This window comes from Procambarus clarkii, chromosome 34 (genome assembly GCF_040958095.1).
Source record: "Procambarus clarkii isolate CNS0578487 chromosome 34, FALCON_Pclarkii_2.0, whole genome shotgun sequence".
Classification (NCBI taxonomy): domain Eukaryota; kingdom Metazoa; phylum Arthropoda; class Malacostraca; order Decapoda; family Cambaridae; genus Procambarus; species Procambarus clarkii.
In genome coordinates, this window is record NC_091183.1 from 5922454 (window position 1) to 5945996 (window position 23543).

Below are 23543 nucleotides of genomic sequence, written 5' to 3' on the forward strand. Positions count from 1 at the left end.
CTACAGCCAGATTGCAGAAGATTGGGTACTCTTGACCCGGGGCAGACCACAGTACCAGGGTACCAATATGATGATCTGTCAAAATGAGAAATATTCAAGGGACATAGATGGTAAACACGAGTAATAACACGGAGGGAGAGATGACCAATTAAGAGTATGACTGCGGCCTACAGTCACCACGTAATCCAAAGTTGTCTCACCTTCACTATATGTTACTCTCGTAATGCACAATACACCGCACCTTATAAAAAATGAAATTGAATGAAAAATAGTAAAACTACGTTAACAAAGTTAAATACGCTTACCATAAATTACCACTTGGCACCAGTACCTGAGTGAAGCTCCTAGGACAGGCCCCCATATAACTTGTGACGGTAACGCGTTATTGTTCGGCTGTTTAAGGCTAGGGGTATGGCCTCGTCACATAGTTATAAAAAAAAATAGAAAAACTGGAACTTCGTCTGTGGTAAGGTAAGGGGAAGACACACAAAACACAAGTAAATTTTAACAATGAAATTTTAATTACGTTAAAGAAATAAAACATGAATAAAATGCACAAACAAATTTGTATAATAAAATCAATCAATCGAAATAATAAGAATAATTAAATGACACAATGACAAGTTACATTAAGATAAAATAACAGGAAGTGCAATACAAAATAAAGGGAAGGTGCTGGAATATTGGCTTTAAGCTACCACCTCTCTCAGTACAAACTAACGTCTAGCCGGGAGGAGTGGTAACCACGAAAGCACTGAATATTCTGAGGTCTGAGGTCGTGGCGACCCCAGACATCAAGTAGTATGGGGGGGCGAGTGCAGGTGCAGCCAGACCGGCGACCAATCAGCGGAGCCGGTAGCGATCAACAGGTAGTTTGGCGGTTTGAGTCTGAACAGGTGTCTCTGGCTGCAACGTTTTGCGCTCTGGCAAACCTTGCTGGTGTTGTTGTCGTTGTTGGACATTTCTTCCATAGTAGTTTTATATAATTTCAACGACGTAATTGTGGAGGGAAGAGCAGGCTCAATCTCTTGAAGGAGATCATCGTCACAATATATATATATATATATATATATATATATATATATATATATATATATTTTTTTTTTTTTTTTTAAAGTTTGTGAGGCTACCACCTCTGGTGCCAATGTGGGGACCCATAGCCTCGGAGAAGAAAATAAAAAGTATTCAGAGGAGACCTTGTGGTTTCTCACTGAACACTAATATTAACTTCTCCTACCACCCCCATTCTTTTGTATGTACACATATATATTTACTTTATTTGAACTTTGTTACAAAAAAGAAGTTACATATGGGTATATATATATATATATATATATATATATATATATATATATATATATATATATATATATATATATATATATATATATATATATATATATATATATATATATATATATATATATATGATGCCAACAAAGACAATTATCTAGAATATTATAGAATGCATACATGCATATAATCATATATATATATATATATATATATATATATATATATATATATATATATATATATGTATGCATTCTATAATATTCTAGATAATTGTCTTTGTTGGCATCATAATGCCAGAGTAACGCAAGATCAAGATAAACTGAAGCCAGCCAGCAGTAGTTTACAACTAATTAACATTTTCCAGGCATGGATGAATATTTTACATACATTGATTGAATGTTTCCAAATCTGATCTATTTTTTTATTACTTTGTCCTACTTTTTTAACTAACATTCTGCCTATGAACATGGTATTTACCTGTCTGCTGACCATACCCACCATGCCTGACCAGGTACCGTCTTCACGCTTAATGCCCCAAGACCCATCAGGAGGCCTCATGTATATGTACCTGGCGCCAAGAAATCCCAGTCGAAATTATGACCATGATAGCACTAATAATATCAATAGTATGTAATATTTGTAACATATTCTCATCAAGTATCAACATTTTTCGCAAAATAACACAAACTACAATGGTCAACAAATGTTGTTTCATGAAAAAAATACTTTAAAAAAATTTCATCATTAAACATAAATAAAATGAGCTCCAAACTTGTAACTCATTTATTATTAGTAAATTTGTTTCTAAATGTTCAAAACGTCATCTTGTCTCCGAGGAAAGATCAGTGTGCTCAGTGTGTTTTCAATAACAGGAGGATATATGACGTGCTTTTCGCAGTCGAGTAGCTTGCCAGGTTAAATATTACCACCTCTTTGTTTTCATTCCTTTTAGATGAGTTTTTTCATATTCATTGTATGTAGGTCAGCAGATTTAGGAATTGAAATGTTGGTAGAATGATAACTTGTTTTGTAATTAATACCTATTATATATAAATCATCTGGTGATTTATATATAATTTTTTGACAGGAATTCATTGTAATTGAAAAAATATGGATCAAACAAACTTTTTCTGACATTTATAGAGAATTATTTGCTAAATAAGAGTAAATCTATATGAAAGTAATCAGATATTTTAAAATAATCTTTAGCTGGGGCGAAGTTTTTAAAAGATCACAATTATAAAGTGTTATACTTATTTCAACCAATTATGTTCAAACTTGTTCTATATTAAAAATACAGAAATTAAGTTTGTGATTTTTTAAGTAAAAACTCCATCTCTACATGAGATTTTATGGATAAATTTTGTCTTGGCCCTCGATGTCTTCTATATTTTGTCATGGCCCTCGATGTCTCCTATATTTTGTCTTGGCCCCCCTCGATGTCTCCTATATTTTGTCTTGGCCCCCTCGATGTCTTCTATATTCACGTTGATACTGGTTGGTTGGGAAGTCCTTCAGTATATAGGATCAGGTTGAATTTGCCCTCCTGTGACTAAAGTTCAACTTACAGTAAGCATAGTGTATGATGCTGTGTCTGGCACACTGTGACTTATGGGAAGTTTAGTGTATGATGCAGAGTCTGGCACGGGTCTTACACACTGTGACTTACGGGAAGCTTAGTGTATGATGCAGAGTCTGGCACGGGTCCTACACTCTGTGACTTACGAGAAGTTGAGAGCCGTGGCGAGGTAAGCCACTAAGGCTGGCGCTGGTCCCGTGAACTCTAACATCTCTCCCTGACGAGTCTCAGCTTCCTCTTTGTTAACCATAATGTTGAGGGGGTTCACCTCAGTCGCCAGCTTGAGAGTCGGTCTCTGAGGGAATCTAACACCAAAGTAAACAATAGAGAGAAGACGTCGCTACAACATTCCTGGGACCAGCATACAAGTACTAATTTAGGTCGACTTACATTTATTGCTTAAGGCTTTTCTCTAATGATCTACATACTATTTCTATCATATTTACATCCAACAGATTTACCTGCACCAGGCTAATCACTCAAGACATTAGTACACAAAGACCCAATATTTACGTACATATAATGTGGTAGTATTTATATGATCGATCATTTGCTTCCAAACTGAAACGAGGTTGAGCTTGCGGCTGATGGCTATTTTGAGTGCTTTTATAATTTGTTAGGAAAGAGTTGAGAGTAAGATACCAGTGGAGCCTTCAGCTCCTGGGCTCCCAGAGACTGTCCAGCACTCACCTGGAGAACTTGTGAGGGAAGAGTGTGAGGTGGGAGGTGAGGGAGAGGCCACGGTGAGGCGTCCAAGAGGCCACCTTCAGCGCCCCGGCACCCAGGGGACTGTACGGCAGCTCTATATACAAGCTACACCTGTATGGGGACACACCACTTATATATACCACTTACGTCAGACCAATCCTGGAATATGCAGCTCCATCCTGGAGACCATACCTTTTTAAACACAAGACAAAATAAGGAAAGATTCAGAGGTATGCCACCAGACTCTTTCCGGAACTGAGAGGCATGAGCCACGAGGAAAGGCTAAGGGAGCCTTTCCAGGGATCTCACGTCCCTGGAAAACAGAAGAGTAAGGGGAGACATGATAACGTACAAAATTATCAAGGGAATTGACAAGTAGACAGAGACAAGATCTTTGCACGGGTGGAACACGAACAAGGGAATACACAGGTGGAAATTTAGTACCCAAATGAGCCACAGAGACATTATAAAGAATTTCCTCAGTGTCAGAGTAGTTAACACATGGAATGCATTAAGTGATGTGGTGGAGGCTGACTCCATACACAGTTTCAAGTTACAAGTTACCTACCCCACACAGTATCTTAGCTACGGAACAAGTTACCTACCGCACAGAGTATCTCAGCAACGGGGCAACTTATATTCCCTACAGAATATCTCAGCTACAGGACAAGTTACGTTACCTGACGCCAACTTGAGTTTCTTGGAAAATAAGCAGCATGGAGTTAGTGATGGAGAGCAGCCCGTGGAGGACCTGCAGGTGGTGGAGGGGGAGGCGGGTGACGACCAGGAGCCTGGTTGACCACACCAGGAGGCGACCCTTGAGGGACCACTGGGCGAAGGTGGAGAGGAAGACGAGGTCGTCGCTCACCACCACCAGCGTCGCGCACCTCGACACCTGCCACACCTGTTGAAGTTAATATAGTTGACGCTATGAGAGTGGCATGACCGTCAGTAGTGACGTGAGAGTGACCCAACCCTCGCAGTAGTGACGAGAGAGTTACACACCCCTAGCAGTAGTGACAAGAGTGACCAACCCCTCCCAGTTGTGACGGGAGACTGACCCACCCCTCGCAGTAGTGACGAGTGAGTGACCCACCCCTCGCAGTAGCGACGTGAGAGTGACCCACCTCTCGCATTAGTGACGGGAGACTGAACCACCCCTCGCAGAAGTAACGAGAGAGTGACCCATACCTCGTAGTAGTGCCGTGAGAGTGACCCACCCCTCGCAGTAGTGACGAAAGTGACCCACCCCTCGCAGTAGTGACGGGAGGGTGACCCCACTCCTCGCAGTAGTGACGGGAGAGTGACCCACCTATCGCAGTAGTGACGAAAGTGACCCAACCCTCGCAGTAGTGACGGAAGAGTTACCCAACCCTCGTAGCAGTGACGAGAGAGTGACCCACCCCTGGAAGTACTGACGAGAGAGTGACCCACCCCTCGCAGTTGTGACTGGAAAGTGACCCACCCCTCGCAGTAGTGACGAGAGAGTCACCCCTCGCAGTAGTGACGAGAGTGACCCACCCATCCCAGTAGTGATGTGAGAGTGACCATTCCCGCGCAGTAGTGATGTGAGTGACCCACCCTCGCAGTAGTGACGTGAGAGTGACCCACCCCTCGGAGTAGTGACGGGAGAGTGACCCATCCCTCGTTGTAGTGATGGGAGAGTGACCAGCCTATCGCAGTAGAGACAGGAGAGTGACCAACCCCTCACAGTAGTGACGGCAGAGTGACCCACCCCTCGCAGAAGTGACGCGAAATTGACCCAACCCTCACAGTAGTGACGGGAGAGTGACCTACCTCTCGCAGTAGTGACGGGAGAGTGACCAATCCCTCGCAGTAGTGAATGTAGAGTGACCCACCATTCGCAGTAGTAAGAGGAGAGTGACCCACCCCTCGCAGAAGTGACGGGAGAGTGACCCAATTCTCACAGTAGTGACATGAGAGTGACCCACCCCTCGTAGTAGTGACATGAGAGTGACCCACCCCTCGCAGTAGTGACGTGACAGTGACCCAGCCTTCACAGTAGTGACATGAGAGTGACTCACCCCTCGCAATAGTGACGTGACAGTGACCCACCCCTCGCAGTAGTGACGGAGAGTGACCAACCCCTCGCAACAGTGACGGGAGAGTGACCCACCCCTCGCAGTAGGGACGTGGGAGTGACCCAACCCTCGCAGTAGTGACGTGAGAGAGACCCAGCCCTCGCAATAGTGACGGGAAAATGACCCACCCCACACAGTAGAGAGGGAAGAGTGACCCACCCTTCACAATAGCGAAGAGAGAGTGACCCCACATCCTCGCAGTAGTGACAGGAGAGTGACCCACCTTTCGCAGTAGTAAGAGGAGAGTGACCCACCCCTCGCAGTAGTGACGGGAGAGTGATCCAACCCTCACAGTAGTGACGGCAGAGTGACCCACCCCCTCGCAATAGTGAAGAGAGAATGACCCAACCCTCACAGTAGTGACGGGAGAGTGACCCACCCCTCGCAGTAGTGACGGGAGAGTGACCAACCCCTCACAGTAGAGAGGGGAAAGTGACCCACCCCTCGTACTAGTGACGTAACAGTGACCCACCCTTCCCAGTAGTGACATGAGTGACCCACCCCTCGCAGTAATGACGTGAGAGTGACCAACTCGTCGTAGTAGTGAGGAGAGTGTGACCCATCCCTCGCATTAGAGACGAGTGTGTGACCCACCCCTCACAGTAGTGACGGGAGAGTGACCAACCCCTCACAGTAGTGACGTGAGAGTGACCCACCCCTCGCAGTAGTGAATGTAGAGTGACCCATCCCTCGTAGTATAGACGAGAGAGTGACCCACCCCTCACAGTAGTGACGAGAGAGTGATACACCCCTCGCGGAAGTTACGGTCGAGTGGCCCACCACCACAGTAGCGACGTGGGAGTGACCGCATCCATCGCAGTAGTGAGGGGAGAGTGACCCACCCATCGCAGTAGTGACGGAAGAGTCACCCCTCGCAGTAGTGACGAGAGTGACCAACCCCTCGCTGTAGTGACGGAAGAGTCACCCCTCGCAGTAGTGACGAGAGTGACCCAACAATCGCAGTAGTGACGTAAGAGTGACCAACCTCTCGCAGTAGTGACGGGAGAGTGACCCACCCCTCGCAGTATTGACGTGGGAGTGACCCAACCCTTGCAGTAGTGACGTGAGAGTGACCCACCCCACGCAGTAGTGACGGGAGAGTGACACACCCCTCACAGTAGTTACGGCAGAGTGACCCACCCCTCATAGTAGTGGCGGGAGAGTGACCCACCCATCGCAATAGTGAAGAGAGAATGACCCACATCCTCGCAGTAGTGACATGAGAGTGACCCACCCCTTGCAATAGTGACGGGAAAGTGACCCACCCCTCGCAGTAGTGACGGGAAAGTGACCCAACCCTCCCAGTAGCGACGGGAGAGTGACCCACCCCTCACAGTAGTGAAGGCAGAGTGACCCACCCCTCGCAGTATTGAAGGGAAAGTAACCCACCCCACACAGTAGTGACGGGAGAGTGACCCACCCCTCGCAGTAGTGACGGCTGAGTGACCCACCCCTAGCAGTAGTGAAGGCAAAGTAACCCAACCCTCACAGTAGTGACGGGAGAGTGACGAACCCCTGGCAGTAGTGACGTGAGAGTGACCCACTCTTCACAGTAGTGACGGCAGAGTGACCCACCCCTCGCAGTAGTGACGGGAGTGACCCACCCCTCACAGTGTGGGATATCTGGGGTTTGATTCAATTATTCAATTATTTACTTATTTAATTTAATAACGAAGGACCACCCACTTTTGAGAAAAGAGGGGAACTAACAAAAGTGATCATTAGAATAACACTAGAGAACCAGTGTCTATGGATAATTATTAAAAGGGATAATCACTTGAAATAATGAATGGACTGTATGATTAATTAACTAAAGTCAGAGCCTCAAACACCTACATTTGAGGGGGGGGGGTATTACTAGAACTTCATATAGGTCTAGGAACTAGTGTGGTTCGTTACCAGTTCATTGCTGAGTAAATAATATTATGATCTCAAATGTTATAGATTCATATATGTGAACTCAAATTGTAAATATTAATGATTTTTAAATTACTGAGCAACAGTCTAAGCAAACACATGAATTTCCAATCAACATATCTGGTAATAATATTTAATATAATGATCCTACAAAAATTGTATAAGAATCAATTTAGAGGAATTAAATTTGTACAAAAGAGTCTTAGCTTTAAGACGATTTCTATGACTTCGTTTTGTAATTCGTCCTCGTGATCACAGGATCTCCACATGAAAGGAACTAGAGGTGAATAGCACGAATGAAGAAAAGCGACTCGATGACTCCTCACATACGGGCTGAAATTTAAAGAATATTAAGTAGCATTGGAATAGGCTACTTTTAAGCTCAATATTCATGAAATAGAAGATATGTCGAATTGGTACTAACGTTGGATTTGGGGTCGTCTCACTATATAACGACAGACTACTCACAAATATACAATCTTAGATGATGCATCAAGAAAGAAACCTATACTTAACGTGAGTGTATGGAATACTGAAGTCTGCCGATATCGCGTCTGCCAGTCCCAGACGTTCACTGCGTTGTACGCGTATTTGTGGGTTTTGGCTTTAATTATAGACGCGTTATTGGCTGGCTGGGCACTATAGAGCACGTGGAGGAATAATTATTCACTATTAGTTGGGTATCAGCGTAATTCTTGCCGATAACTCCCAATCACCGCGTGTCTCGCCACTCTTCACGCCAGGACCCTCCTCTCTCGCACGCTGTCGTCTCCACAATGACGTCGCCGCCTCCCCCAACCCGGCTCTCGCAATTCACCACATAAATTATTAATCACGAATAATTCTTTTTCGCGCGATTATGGATGAAATGCGTTAATGAGGACTGGGTTGCAATTATAGGGATTTAAATATTATCGTATTCTCGTTTTATGGTGTTAAACGGGAAATGGAGAAGATTTTATTCTCCTCCATGACATTCGCGTCACTCTCACGTCGTAGTGACGTGAGTGACCTCCCCCTCGCAGTATTGACGAGTGACCCACCCCTTGCAGTAGTGACATGAGAGTGACCCACCCCTCCCAGTAGTGACGAGAGTGACCCACCCCTCACAGTAGTGACATGAGAGTGACCCACTTTTCGCAGTAGTGACGGGAGAGTGACCCACCCCTCCCAGTAGTGAAGTGACAGTGACCCAGCCTTCACAGTAGTGACGGGAGGGTGACCATCACCTCGCAGTAGTGACGTGAGAGTGACCAACCCCTTATAGTAGTGACGTGAGTGACCAACCCCTCGAAGTATTGAAGAGAGAGTTACCCAACCCAGTTGGGAGCCGGTTGGCCGAGCGGACAGCACGCTGGACTTGTGATCCTGTGGTCCTGGGTTCGATCCCAGGCGCCGGAGAGAAACAATGGGCAGAGTTTCTTTCACCCTATGCCCCTGTTACCTAGCAGTAAAATAGGTACCTGGGTATTAGTCAGCTGTCACGGGCTGCTTCCTGGGGGTGGAGGCCTGGTCGAGGACCGGGCCGCGGGGACACTAAAAAGCCCCGAAATCATCTCAAGATAACCTAAAGATAACCCTCGAAGTACTGACGGGAGAGTGGCCCACCCCTCGCAGCAGTGACGAGAGTGACCCACCCCTCAAAGTAGTGACGGGAGAGTGACCCACCCCTTGCAGTAGTGACGGGAGAGTGGCCCACACCTCGCAGTAATGACGAGAGAGTGACCCACCCCTTAAAGTAGTGACGAGAGAGTGACCCACCCCTCAAAGTGGTGACGAGAGAGTGACCCACACCTCGCAATAGAGACGTGAGTGACCCACCCGTCACAGTAGCGACGTGATAGTGACCCACCTCTCGCAGTAGTGACGAGAGAGTAACCCACCCCTCACAGTAGTAACGTGAGAGTGATCCACGCCTCATAGTAGTGACATGAGTGACCCACCCTCGCAATAGAGAAGAGAGAGTAACCCACCCCTCGCAAAAGAGACGTGAGAGTAACCCACCCCTCGCAGTAGTAACGTGAGAGTGATCCACGCCTCATAGTAGTGACATGAGTGACCCACCCTTCGCAATAGTGACGGGAATATGACCAACCCCTTACAGTAGTGACGTGAGAGTGACCCACCCCTCGCAGTAGTGACGAGAGTGATCCACTCCTCGCAGTAGTGACGTGAGAGTGGCCCAGCCTTCACAGTAGTGACGTGACAGTGATCCACTCCTCGCTGTAGTGACGTGAGAGTGGCCCAGCCTTCACAGTAGTGACGTTAGAAAGACCCACCCCTCCCAGTAGTGAAGTGACAGTGACCCAGCCTTCACAGTAGTGACTGTTGGAAATTTCCAACACTAATAAACTACTATTGTATTATAATAAATCATTATCATTATATACTAACTACAGTAGTTACTAATTTTACTAACGGTAGTGTCAACATAAATTAACCATTTCATCTGCGTATTAATGCTAGAATTCTCATGAAATCGAGTAGCAACATTGCCTCAGATAATGTCCAGTTAGACACATTTATTACCAATGGGTTAGAGAATCGAATGCGGTTCTCTAAAATCATCAGTATTCCGTGTAATAATTACTTACGGATAATATAACTGCCAATAATCTCAAACTGAGAGTTATTAACTAAATTGTTATGTAGTAACAGTCCTTTTTGTTATGTACGAATGTCATGGAGAAAAAAAAATCTTCTCCATTTCTCGTTTAACACCATAAAACGAGAATATGATAATATTTAAATCCCTATAATTGCAACACTGTTCTCATTAACGTATTACATCTATAATTGCGTGGAAAAGAATTATTCGTGATTAATAATTTCTGTGGTGAATGCGAGAGGCGGGTTGAGGGAGGCGGCGACGTCATTGTGCGAGAGGAGGTATCCCTGGCGTGAAGAGTGGCGAGACACGTGGTAGTGACTGGGGAGTTTATCGGCAAGAATTATGCTGATACTCGGTCAACAGTTGATAATTACTCATCCACGTGTTCTATAGCCAGTTAATAACGCGCCAACAATTGAAGCCAAGACCCGTAATTACACGTACACAGCAGTGAACGTCAGGGACCGGCAGACATGATACCGGCAGACCTCAGTATTTAATACGCTCACGATAAGTATAGGTTTCTCGTTTGATGCATCATCCAAGATTGTAAATTTGTGAGTAGTCTGTCGTTATATAGTGAGGAGACCCAATATACATTAGTACCAGTTCGGCAATTTCCTCCGTTTCATGAATATTGAAATTAAAACGTAGCCTATTTAAATGCTACTTAATCTTCTCTAATTTCAGCGTGTATGCGAGGAGTCATCAAGTTGTTTCTCTTCATTCGTGTTATTCACCTCTAGTTCCTTCCTTGTGGAGATCCTGTGAACACGAGGACAAATGACGAAACGATGTTATAGAAATCGTCTTAAAGCTAAGACTTTTTTGTACAAATTTAATTTACATGATTTGATTCTTATATAAATCTTGTAGAAACTTTGCCTTGAATAGATTATTACCAGAAATGATGATTGATAATTCATGTGTTTAATCTGACTGTTGCTCAGTTATTATAATCTTTAATATTCACAATTTGAGTTCTCATATTTGAATCTATAGTAGTTTAGATTTGTAATATCATTTACTCAGCAATGAACTGGTGGCGAACCACACTAGTTCCTAGATGTATATGAATTTCCAGAAATACCCCCCCCCCCCAATGTAGGTATTTAAGGCTTTGACTTTAATTAATTTATAATACAGTCCATTCATTATTCAAGTGATTATCCTTTTAATAATTATCCATAGACACTGGTTCTCTAGTGTTATTCTTACGATCACTTTTATTAGTTTTCCCTCATTTCTCAAAAGTGGGTGGTCCTTCGATTTATTAAATCAAATAAGTAAATAATTGAATATATGAGTCAAGCCCCAGATATCCCACATTATGGTCCTTATCGAACCGGATACATACCAATTAACATTACCAATTATTATATCGGTTCTCAGAGACCAAAACAACATTATGGTCCTCTTCGAACTGGATACAATCCAATTAATATTAATTAATCACTAACACCAATTATGTGTTAACCATTATTGGGCTATACAAATATTTCAATTTACGGCTGTAAGCAGACTGTCCATTATAGCCTAAATTCAATCCATAATTACTGATTCACTCAAGTCAGTGAATTCATTAACATTTTAGGATCCAGTATACTAATACAAATTATTGATCCCATACTAATTAATCATTACTTACCCTGATAACATTAGATTCCACAATTAGGAAGTACATTCAGGTGTTAAATATTATTTACGGCAGTAGAATACTTGCCAAACACAATTAATTCTCTTATGTTCATTTATTTTCTTGTACACATAATTTCTACCAGTGCATATATATTATATAAAATTACAAAATCCAAAAACATAGCACTATTTGCACATTATTGCACCACATTTATTGTAGTTATTATGCCAACCCAACAGAGGTAGGATATTTCAGACTGACACTGTACTAAGATTTGTACAAATTTAGTCTACACCATTAGCTGCATTAATAGGTAGGATTATTACCTAACTAGTACTGTTAGACAGTGCTGGTGCATTATTAATTTATGTAGTGCTGACCCGAATGGGTGGGATTAACCATTTATTGTGTAATTATATTTTATTACATATTTCTATGTACATCTTTGAGTGTTAATGTAAGTTCACTACCCATCCAAGGCTGATTTTGAAGAGCTAAGCTAAGGAACACCTGTAGTGATACCAAGGCACCAATCAAATCTTAGTTGCTTATTATTAGGTAGGTAGCTAACCTCTAAATGAGGTAAATTACAATCAGCCTCAAGAAAATATCAGGCTGTCAATAATTATACCTGCTCTACATAAAGGAGCAAGTACCATAGCTGTCCAAGTAGCTATATGAGCCCTATAAAGCTCAAACTTACAGCCAGAATGGCTACTCCAGAAAAAACTGGAAGAATCTTGAGAGGTCTTCAAGATCACCTTTCAAGACTACTTGTCAAATGTGACAACTGTTTAGGAACTAACTCAGTTGACGTCTTCAGGCTAGTAAGTTCCACAAGGGTGGCTAGCCTAAAATATGACTATGTAAAGGTTATAATCGAGTCTTATAGGAACATACTCCTTGTCAGTAATACTGACCCAGACGAATTGCGTCTGATAGAATCTGATCTTGCCGACTATGAAGATATCATTCAAGACAAGTTAGATCACTATAACAAAGTGCTTGCGACACAAAATGTTCCTGAGTGGATAGAACATTTTTTTAGTAGACCTACACCCGAGCAAACACCCAGCTCAGATGAAATACATGAGCTACCTCAAAATGAGGAGAATCCTCTAATCAATACTGATCACTACACAGGATCAACAACTGAAGTTCAACCTTCATTTTCTACTATCTCATCTAATACAACTTCACGTAATAATTTATTTACAGAGTCTGATCAATTATCAGACAGCTCTTCTCAATGTTCCCTGGATTCTATAAATTCAATGCACGAGGCTACTGAATTAACTAGCTCCTCACAGGATCCCAGAGAAACAAGTGAAGCTGTAGATGAAACTCTTAGTGAAGCTGCAATAATAAGTGAATCTGAACCAGAAAATGATAAAGCTGAAGTTGCAGCAGCAGCTAAAGCTGTAATTAAAGCTGAGGCTAAGCAAGAAGCCTTAAGCAACTCAAGTAATGGTCATAGTTACTCACACCAGCCTTCTAGAGTAAGTGCTAACAATGAGAAGACTGTTATAAACCTTGTACACCAATTACTAGATTTGTCTCCACCAGAACAATCAGTTGACTCTTTACAAGCCTTTAGTTTTCAGCTTGAGTCACTGTTAAATTCCTTCAGTAAAGAGGTGGATCACCCAACTGCTGAGTGGATGACTAAAATTATCATCCCGAGAAAATTGTCTGGTGACACACTCAATAAATTATATGTATACCAGAATGGTAATGCCCTGTCAATGCAGGATATATTTACAGGTTTGCGCAATGTAAGCAATCATTCAGCAAACCAGGGGCCGGATTCAGGAAGGTACTTACGAAGGTTTTTCCTCTTAGCTAAGAACGAATTCCTTCTTAGCGCCTTCGTGGCGGTTACGTCCGTATTCAAAGAGCTACCCTAAGTGGAAAAACCTTCGTAAGTTCATTCTGGGATTTAAGTGTGGTTTCGACCACTCGTAGCTTTACGTAAACTGGATATAAGTCATTTTTTCTCTACTACATAACACTGGGATCGATTTATGATATTGGAACATGACCAAAATATTATAGCTGGTGAATCTAGTGAAGAGGAATCCTTCGTGTTAGTTATATATGCATTCTCTGCTTGAAACTTGAAGTAAATATGTGTTTGATGATAGTAGAATTAGTTTTATAATAGCAAGATATTATACCAGTAGTTATTAAGTAAATAAACACTGGTGAACATGAAATATGAGAGAAGGTGATGAGCCCTGCCTGATGGGATCATTTACTATCACCAAATGCCCCTGTTCACCTAGTAGTAAGGGTGTACCTTAGCTATACATACCCATTTCTAATTTATTTAGTTTGGTTTTATTTTTAAATTAAATCTGGGTGAGACATAAAATAAAAATATGCTGCACAAATGATGTTAGGTAAGGAGAAGGGTAAAAATGTCACAAACTTTATTCATTGAATACTTAAAGCTATAATTATGACTATATACTGTAGATTATTAAAAAAGAGAGAGGGAAGTAGGGGTCCAAAACCTCTTCCTGTTATACAATTTGGGTGTGGAACAAGTAATTATCAAAAGAAGGCACCATGCCGGGAAGGCTATGTAGCAGTAAGGCAGTGAGGTGAGGCAGCTACTTATTTGAGAAATGCTTATTTTATTTACCTTATAAGCTGAGGCAACTTATTTTATTTGAGGAATACTCAGCTGATTCCTCTACATTTAGCATGGAACAAATTTGTGTCCAAGACCTCTTCCTGTTACTCAATTTGGCTGTGTGTAACCAAACTAGAAGAGCTCTACAAATCAAGGGACCCAGACGGTGGAATGACCTCCCGAATCATGTCAAAGGCTGTACCTCTCTCAACCAGTTTAAGAGTTAAACCAAGTACTGCCTAATTAACTCCATGTAACCTAACTTACCTCCTAAATGTCAACCCATGTCTTGCTATTTTTTAAACAACGCTGTTCACCAACATGTGCAATTGCTGAGTTATGCTATGCTAACCCCCCTTTTTGTATTTTTTATTCCTTCTTTCAACACAATTTATACCTAATCCCGATTACTAAGTTTTAGTCTGTGTTTTTTCCCCCACACCTTGCCCGAAATGCTATGAGTATTAGTGGCTTTAGGTATTGTATGTACTAGCTCTGTCTATAAATCCAACATTATGTTTGTAAATCAACTGTATGTACTTTTCCTGAATAAAATGTATTTATTATTTATTTTTTAATCAGTAAGTATTAAAAGAAGGCACCAAGCTGGGAAGGCTATGTAGCACCATTGTGTGTAACAATAAACCAAATTTTTTTTAACAAATAATGCACCTGTATGGTAAAACAAATCCTGTCAGCTGTAAAAATATTGATGCAGTTTTTTAAATGAAAAATATAATGAAAGAAATATTACTGGTTTATTTTTATCCTATCTTTTTGTACTGTACAGTATATCCAAGGAAGTGAAAAATTGAGACATAATGCACAATTTAATGAATGATTAGCATGGATTAGCAGTTCAAAAGAAATATGACTTGTATTACATATCAACATGAGATCTTAATGATCCATGGTCAACATGATTTAATAAGGATAATACAGTACTGTATTTGTAATAATACAAACTATAATTTAAAATCTTTATTACTGACTTTTTTTATTAAGAAGATTAGGTATACACAGCAATGTGCTGCTACCCTATTCTATATGGAATATTACACAGTGTAGATAAAAAACTAGCTATAAGTTTATCTAATACTCCCATCTCACAGGATGGTTAGACATACTGTACATGGAATCAATTTAGAAAATACCAGCCTCAATACAAAAAACAAATCAACTCTGACTAAACAACTCTAAGCAATTTTCACAAGAGGTAAGCACTGAATCATGGAAACATTATATTATAATTACTCTTACCAGTTTCTACAAAACTCCTCTCAAACAATGTATTTTTAAACATGTTTAGGTATACACAGCAATGTGCTGCTTTCCTATTCTGTATAAAGGACCACACAGTGTAGATCAAAAACCAGCTACCAGCTCACCCAACATCCTCACCTCACAGGATGGCCAGTCATACATGGAATTAGGAGAGAACAAAATACTTAATGCTAATCTATTAGCCTCCACTGGCAAAATCTGGGTGCAGCACAAGAATATCTTCCAATATTCCTGAGTGTATGAAGTAATTACAGAGCTCAAAATACCTCATACCATTTGGTATGAAGTCACTGATAACAGGACAATCACAGATATAGTGTTGGAGAGTATGTTCTCTCAAGTAGGACTGAAAACAGATGTTTTTTTCCACCAAGAGGGCTATAAATCCATGGAACCGCCTACCTGCTGAAGCCGTAAATGCCAAATTCCAGCTAAAAAATATCATTAAGACAATTGGCGGGCCCTTTAACAAGCCGCCGGCTTTCTGTCCTCTTCGAGGCCACTAGATAGTTAGTGGCCCTTGGGTAAATTCAGTAAATATATACAATAATTGTCAGCGCATCTTCCGAGCAACAAGGACAGCTACACAGTATCTCTTAGAATTACGTAGGTAAACAACAAATGTAACATATTTGTTTACTACAATGTCGGTGCTGGCTGTAGAAGTTGAAAAAACATTGTTTTACTTCGAAATATACTAATTTTATAAGAAAATTTGACGTAAATAGGCGGCAGTAGAGCTCCGATAAACCAGCGCTAAATCTTCAATATGAAGAATGTTGCTGCTCTCTGATTGGCCAAACGAAACACAGTAGTGACCTCTATCGGCACGCAGGTGAACCAACAATTTTCTTCCTAAGTATACCTTATTGAATCGCACCTAAGCATCTTCTTAGGGCGCACTTAGGAACCTTCGTAGCAAACCCACTTACGAAGAAATACACAGAGCTTCCTGAATCTAGGTCCAGGCCCTTAATGCCTCTTCTGAATGCCCCGAAACTGTTCCCACATCAATTTCCTTACCTGGAACTCCTAAAGTGACACTGTCACTAGGTAATAAGGGTACTAATAATCGATGTAATAATAATAAGTCAAACACTGATTCATCAGTAAGGCCCAAGAGCTAAGAGACCTAATAGTCCAAAGAGCACTCCCAATAACTCCACAGGTGCTCCTAAGAGACCTAATAGTCCAAAGAGCACTCCCAAGAGCCCAGTAATTGCTCTCCAGAGTACACCAAGTACTCAAAAGAGAATAAATAACAAGCAAATGCAAGCAGCAAAACCATCTCAACCTGCAGGTACTGTTTTACCTAAAACCGGTAACCCCTAAACGAGCTGTAGGATGGGGAATATGCTTGTTTTGCAATCAAAAACATTCTCTGTACAAATGTACTAATTACCCTAATAGAGACACAAGAGTCAGACGACTCAAACAGTTACACAAATGTACTAGGTGTCTCAAATCGCATAATGTTAATAGCTGTGACACCCCACTGAACACCTGCAATAGGTGTAGAAGGGGCAAGCATCATGCTGCACTGTGCAAATTTGTCAAGACAAATTATGTCAATCCTAGAATAGGAGGTAGAGAATCTACACCAGTACAGTGCTGCAAGGTGCGAGATGTGTACAGCGTAATTTCACCAGCATCTCAGGTGGATGCAACTTTGCCTACTGCCCAACTTCAAGTAAAGAACAAAGGAGCCAAGATCACCACTCGTGGACTATTTGATCAAGGATCCCAGAGAACTTTCATTACTCAGAAAGCAGCAGAGGCACTCAATTTACAACCAATCAGACAGGTAAAATTAAACCTGTCAGGGTTCATGATAAATCGAGGAACCCATGAATACTCAGTAGTTCAACTGCTTGTACGACTAGGTAGTCATGTCAAGGCTATCCAAGCCATTGTTGTACATCAAATACCTTTTGACCTAAATATTAAGGGTCTGGGGTACACAGCCCACTTTCTGCAGGAACGTGAAATTAATTTGGCTGACAACAAGTTAACGTCTGACCGCCTTAACAATGTAAATGTACTAGTAGGAGCAGACTACTATTACCAGTTCATAACTGGACATGTTTAAACGATAGGGCATGAATATGCCCCAATCTGCAGGTGGCTACTTACTTACCGGTAAAGTTCTGAATGTGAACAAGCCTAGGCCTGCCAACAATAATAAATTAGTCACCAGTAAATCAATTTTCCAGCAGCCAGCTAAAATTAGAAACACAGCCGAGTAATAAACACAGATTGAATGTAGTACAATTAGTATTCGCCGAGATGTTTCATAGCTCTCAGTGGAAAACCAGTGGTCCGTACCTAAACAAGTACAAGTCACAGTGACAAAGCCATTGAATCCACTGCAGACCTAAAATTATTCTCGTCAAGTAATAATTGACCACACTCAGTCTCCCTAGGTAATTGATAATATTAGGCTAGAGAATCTAGCACTCCCTAGGTAATTAATAATATTAGGCTAGAAAATCTAGCACTCAATGCATCTAGCATTTCCTGAATTTAGCAATACTATGAAGTCATCAAGCAACTTCTATAATTATAAATTCACTGGGGCCAAGGTCCAAATTACCTGCGCTTAACGTTTGCCAAGAAAACCTTATTAATTCAATGTTTTATGCACTAAGAGTTAGTGAAAAATACTTGCATCAATTTTTGTTTGAGTTGTTTTTCTTTCGTTTCCGCTTAATTATTGTAGGAGCACAGCACGAACAAACTTGCAAACTTACCAATACGTAAGTGAGTCTACAAAGAACTAATAACCCATGAAACGTTTAGGTTGGGAAAATGTTACAAATTATCTTTGAATAGGATTAATCGTGGCAGTAATTAAATTTCCAGCAACCTTAGGTTTCCCCTTGTTTAATGCATTATCATTAAAACATCAGCATTGTTACTTAACATGCTTAATGAGCTCAATATAGCTAACCTTTGAGTTAACGTAATATTTGAGCGATATAATGTTGCCCATGCTAATACGAGCACTGCTCGCCATGATAATTGAACGCTACAATGCTCTACCTCGTTAATTCGAGTTCAATATAACTCACCCTGAGTTAGCGTAACAATTGAGCCCTTTAATGTTCCTCCATGCTAATACGAGCACTGCTCGCCATGATAATTGAACGCTACAATGCTCCCCGCGCTAATTCGACCACTGCTCACCAGAGAATCTGCCTAGATTCCGTGCTTAGCTATTCTTCAACAGGGATCTTGCACTAATAACCCGAGTTGATCTTACAGCTCACCTGTGAATTAACGTAATAATTGAGTGCTTTATTGTTCCCCATGCGAATTCGAGCTCAATATTGCTCGCCATGATAATTGAACGCTACAATACTCCACCTCGTTAGTTCGAGCTCAATATAGCTCACTCTGTTAACGAGCTCAATATAGCTCACTCCGTTAACTCTGTTAACGAGCTCAATATAGCTCACTCTGTTAACGAGCTCAATATAGCTCACTCTGTTAACTCTGCTAACGAGCTCAATATAGCTCACCCTGTTAGTTCGAGCACAATATAGCTCACCCTGTTAACGAGCTCAATATAGCTCACTCTGTTAACACGCTCAATATAGCTCACTCTGTTAACTGTTAACGAGCTCAATATAGCTCACTCTGTTAACGAGCTCAATATAGCTCACAATGTTAACGAGCTCAATATAGCTCACCCTGTTAACGAGCTCAATATAGCTCACTCTGTTAACGAGCTTAATATAGCTCACCCTGTTAACGAGCTCAATATAGCTCACCATGTTAACGAACTCCATATAGCTCAACCTGTTCACGAGCTCAATACAGCTCCCAATGTTAAATTTGAGTACATTATTGCTCACAATTTAGCTAGAGTAACTTCACTAAGAATTAGTGAGTTATCACAATTAGCTTAGTCCTCTACTTAGGTAGGTTAGAAATTTAAACCATTTATTTAGGTAGGTTTAGGGACGTTAGTTAGTGTCAACTGAGTACTAGCCTAGTCTGTACTCACAATTAATTACAGTTGACTATACTTAAAGAGACTGATTAATAAACTCAATTTTCATTTAAAAGTTGAGGATGTATTAATGAGTTTACAGTGTCAAGCCTATGAGCTGCAATTCAATTAGCTCATGAGTCAGAATGACTAGGCTACTAATCTCACTGTCGACTCAGAATCTTCCTTGATTTTAATGAACAAACCTTTTCAGTTCTCTAATATTACACTACTTTAGCTAGTTAGCAACTTAGTTATACCATCAGTCAGAATGACTACTGCATGGCAGTACATATTAAATCAAATTTCCTCATTTGATTTTGAGGAGATCATGATGCTGCGTGATGTTATTGTCTAGTAACTCAATAGTTACAAGTCACAGCGACCCTAGACAGTGACCTTACTGTAGTGTCAGAGTCTCCTTGATCTTGAATGACCCAATAATGCTTTACAGTATAATAATGTAGAATACAAATTATACAATGATGTTATCAGTTCTTGGGAACTTTTTCTAAGTTTGCCTACCATTCAGCAACTTTGTAATACACCATTACATGTCACTGCGACCCTAGTTGTTGAGTTTATTGTAAGCTTTAGAAAGTTCTTGATAACAGATAACTTAATCATCTAATATTTCAATGTTTAATCCATGTTTTCATTTAACATGAATTCCTTTACATAACTTAAAAGTCTTGTATGTCTTTGACAATTATGGGACATCCGTTATGTGTGTACTAACGTACTAACATTAATAAAACTTCGGGATAAGTATGTCAGTACTCAACATTGCACTGCAACCCGACTTTTCTCCCCCCGGAATTATGTTGGAAATTTCCAACACTAATAAACTACTATTGTATTATAATAAATCATTATCATTATATACTAACTACAGTAGTTACTAATTTTACTAACGGTAGTGTCAACATAAATTAACCATTTCATCTGCGTATTAATGCTAGAATTCTCATGAAATCGAGTAGCAACATTGCCTCAGATAATGTCCAGTTAGACACATTTATTACCAATGTAGAGAATTGAATGTGGTTCTCTAAAGTCATCAGTATTCCGTGTAATAATTACTTATGGATAATATAACTCCCAATAATCTCAAACCCAGAGTTATTAACTAAATTGTTATGTAGTAACAGTCCTTTCTGTTACGTACGAATGTCATGGAGAAAATAAAATCTTCTCCATTTCTCGTTTAACACCGTAAAACGAGAATATGATAATATTGAAATCCCTATAATTGCAACACCATTCTCATTAACGTATTACATCCATAATTGTGCGGAAAAGAATTATTCGTGATTAATAATTTCTGTGGTGAATGCGAGAGACGGGTTGAGGGAGGCGGCGACGCCATTGTGCTAGAGGAGGTATCCCTGGCGTGAAGAGTGGCGAGACACGTGGTAGTGACTGTGAAGTTTATCGGCAAGAATTACGCTGGTACTCGGTCAACAGTTGATAATTAGTCATTCACGTGTTCTATAGTGCCCAGCCAGTTAATAACGTGTCAACAATTGAAGCCAAGACCCGTAATTACATGTACACATCAGTGAACGTCAGGGACCAGCAGACGCGATACCGGCAGACCTCAGTATTTAATACGCTCACGATAAGTATAGGTTTCTCGTTTGATGCATCATCCAAGATTGTATATTTGTGAGTAGTCTGTCGTTATATAGTGAGGAGACCCAATATACAACGTTAGTACCAGTTCGGCAATTTCCTCTGTTTCATGAATATTGAAATTAAAACGTAGCCTATTCAAATGCTACTTAATCTTCTCTAATTTCAGCTTGTAAGCGAGGAGTCATCAAGTTGTTTCTCTTCATTCGTGTTATTCACCTCTAGTTCCTTCCTTGTGGAGATCCTGTGAACACGAGGACAAATGACGAAACGATGTTATAGAAATCGTCGTAAAGCTAAGACTTTTTTCGAACAAATTTAATTTACATGATTTGATTCTTATATAATTCTTGTAGAAACTTTGCCTTGAATAGATTATTACCAGAAATGATGATTGATAATTCATGTGTTTAATCTGACTGTTGCTCAGTTATTATAATCTTTAATATTCACAATTTGAGTTCTCATATTTGAATCTATAGTAGTTTAGATTTGTAATATCATTTACTCAGCAATGAACTGGTGGCGAACCACACTAGTTCCTAGATGTATATGAATTTCCAGAAATACCCCCCAATGTAGGTATTTAAGGCTTTGACTTTAATTAATTTATAATACAGTCCATTCAATATTCAAGTGATTATCCTTTTAATAATTATCCATAGACACTGGTTCTCTAGTGTTATTCTTACGATCACTTTTATTAGTTTTCCCTCATTTCTCAAAAGTGGGTGGTCCTTCGATTTATTAAATCAAATAAGTAAATAATTGAATATATGAGTCAAGCCCCAGATATCCCACAGTGACGGGAGAGTGACCCACACCTTGCAGTAGTGACGGGAAAGTGACCCACCCCTCGCAATAACGACGGGAAAATGACCAACCCCTTACAGTAGTGACGTGAGAGTGACCCACCTCTCGCAGTAGTGACGAGAGTGACCCACCCCTCGCAATAGTGACGGGAGTGACCCACCCCTCGCAAAAGAGACGTGAAAGTAACCCACCCCTCCCAGTAGTGACGTGAGAGTGACCCACCCCTCGCAGTAGTGACGAGAGTGACCCACCCCTCGTAATAGTGACATGAGAGTGACCCACCCCTCGCAGTAGTGACGTGAGAGTAACCCACCCCTCGCAGTAGTGACGAGAGTGACCCACCCCTCACAGTGGTGACATAAGAGTGACGCACACCTCGTAGTAGTGACATGAGAGTGACCCACCCTTCGCAATAGTGACGGGAGTGACCCACCCCTCACTGTAGTGACGGGAAAGTGACCCACCTCTCGCAGTAGTGACGTGAGAGTAACCCACCCTTCGCAATAGTGACGGGAGTGACCCACCCCTTGCAGTAGTGACGAGAGTGACCCACCTCTCGCAGTAGTGACATGAGAGTGACCCACCTCTCGCAGTAGTGACGTGAGAGTAACCCACCCTTCGCAATAGTGACGGGAGTGACCCACCCCTCACTGTAGTGACGGGAAAGTGACCCACCCCTCACAGTAGTGACGTGAGAGTAACCCACCCTTCGCAGTAGTGACGAGAGTGACCCACCCCTCGCAGTATTGACGAGAGACAGTGACCCACCCCTCGAAGTAGTGACGGGAGAGTGACCCACCCCTCGCAGCAGTGACGAGAGAGTGACCCACACCTAGAAGTGGTGACGGGAGAGTGACCCACTCCTCACAGTAGTGACGGGAGAGTGAACCACCCCTCAAAGTAGTGACAAGAGAGTGACCCACACCTCGCAGTAGTGACGTGAGAGTAACCCACCCTTCGCAATAGAGACGTGAGTGACCCACCCGTCACAGTAGCGACGTGAGAGTGACCAACCCCTCGCAGTAGTGACGAGAGAATGACCCACCCCTCACAGTAGTGACATGACAGTGACCCACCTCTTGCAGTAGTGACATGAGAGTGACCCACCTCTTGCAGTAGTAACGAGAGTAACCCACCCCTCGCAGTAGTGACGTGAGTGACCAATCCCACGCAGTAGTGATGTGAGAGTGACCCACCCCTCGCAGTAGTGTCGTGAGAGTGACCCATCCCTCGCAGTAGTGACGGGAGAGTGACCAACCTATCGTAGTAGTGAAAGGAGAGTGTCCCACCCCTCGCAATAGTGACATGAGAGTGCCCAACCCCTCGC

The 23543-nt window shown here is 41.7% G+C and overlaps 1 protein-coding gene across 1 annotated transcript in view; it reads right to left on the minus strand.

Annotated features, from left to right (window-relative positions):
- Nucleotides 1-4496, minus strand: part of LOC123762174 (probable glutamate receptor) — a gene marked incomplete at its 5' end in the record, with an annotated part of 102857 nt that extends 98361 nt beyond the window's left edge. Inside the window, 4 exons of the mRNA XM_045748551.2 lie at nucleotides 1774-1864; nucleotides 3022-3180; nucleotides 3566-3694; nucleotides 4264-4496. Of these exons, the coding sequence (XP_045604507.2) occupies nucleotides 1774-1864; nucleotides 3022-3180; nucleotides 3566-3694; nucleotides 4264-4496 (612 nt within the window). The remainder of the gene's footprint in view (nucleotides 1-1773; nucleotides 1865-3021; nucleotides 3181-3565; nucleotides 3695-4263) is intronic.
- Between the last annotated feature and the right edge of the window lie 19047 nt (nucleotides 4497-23543).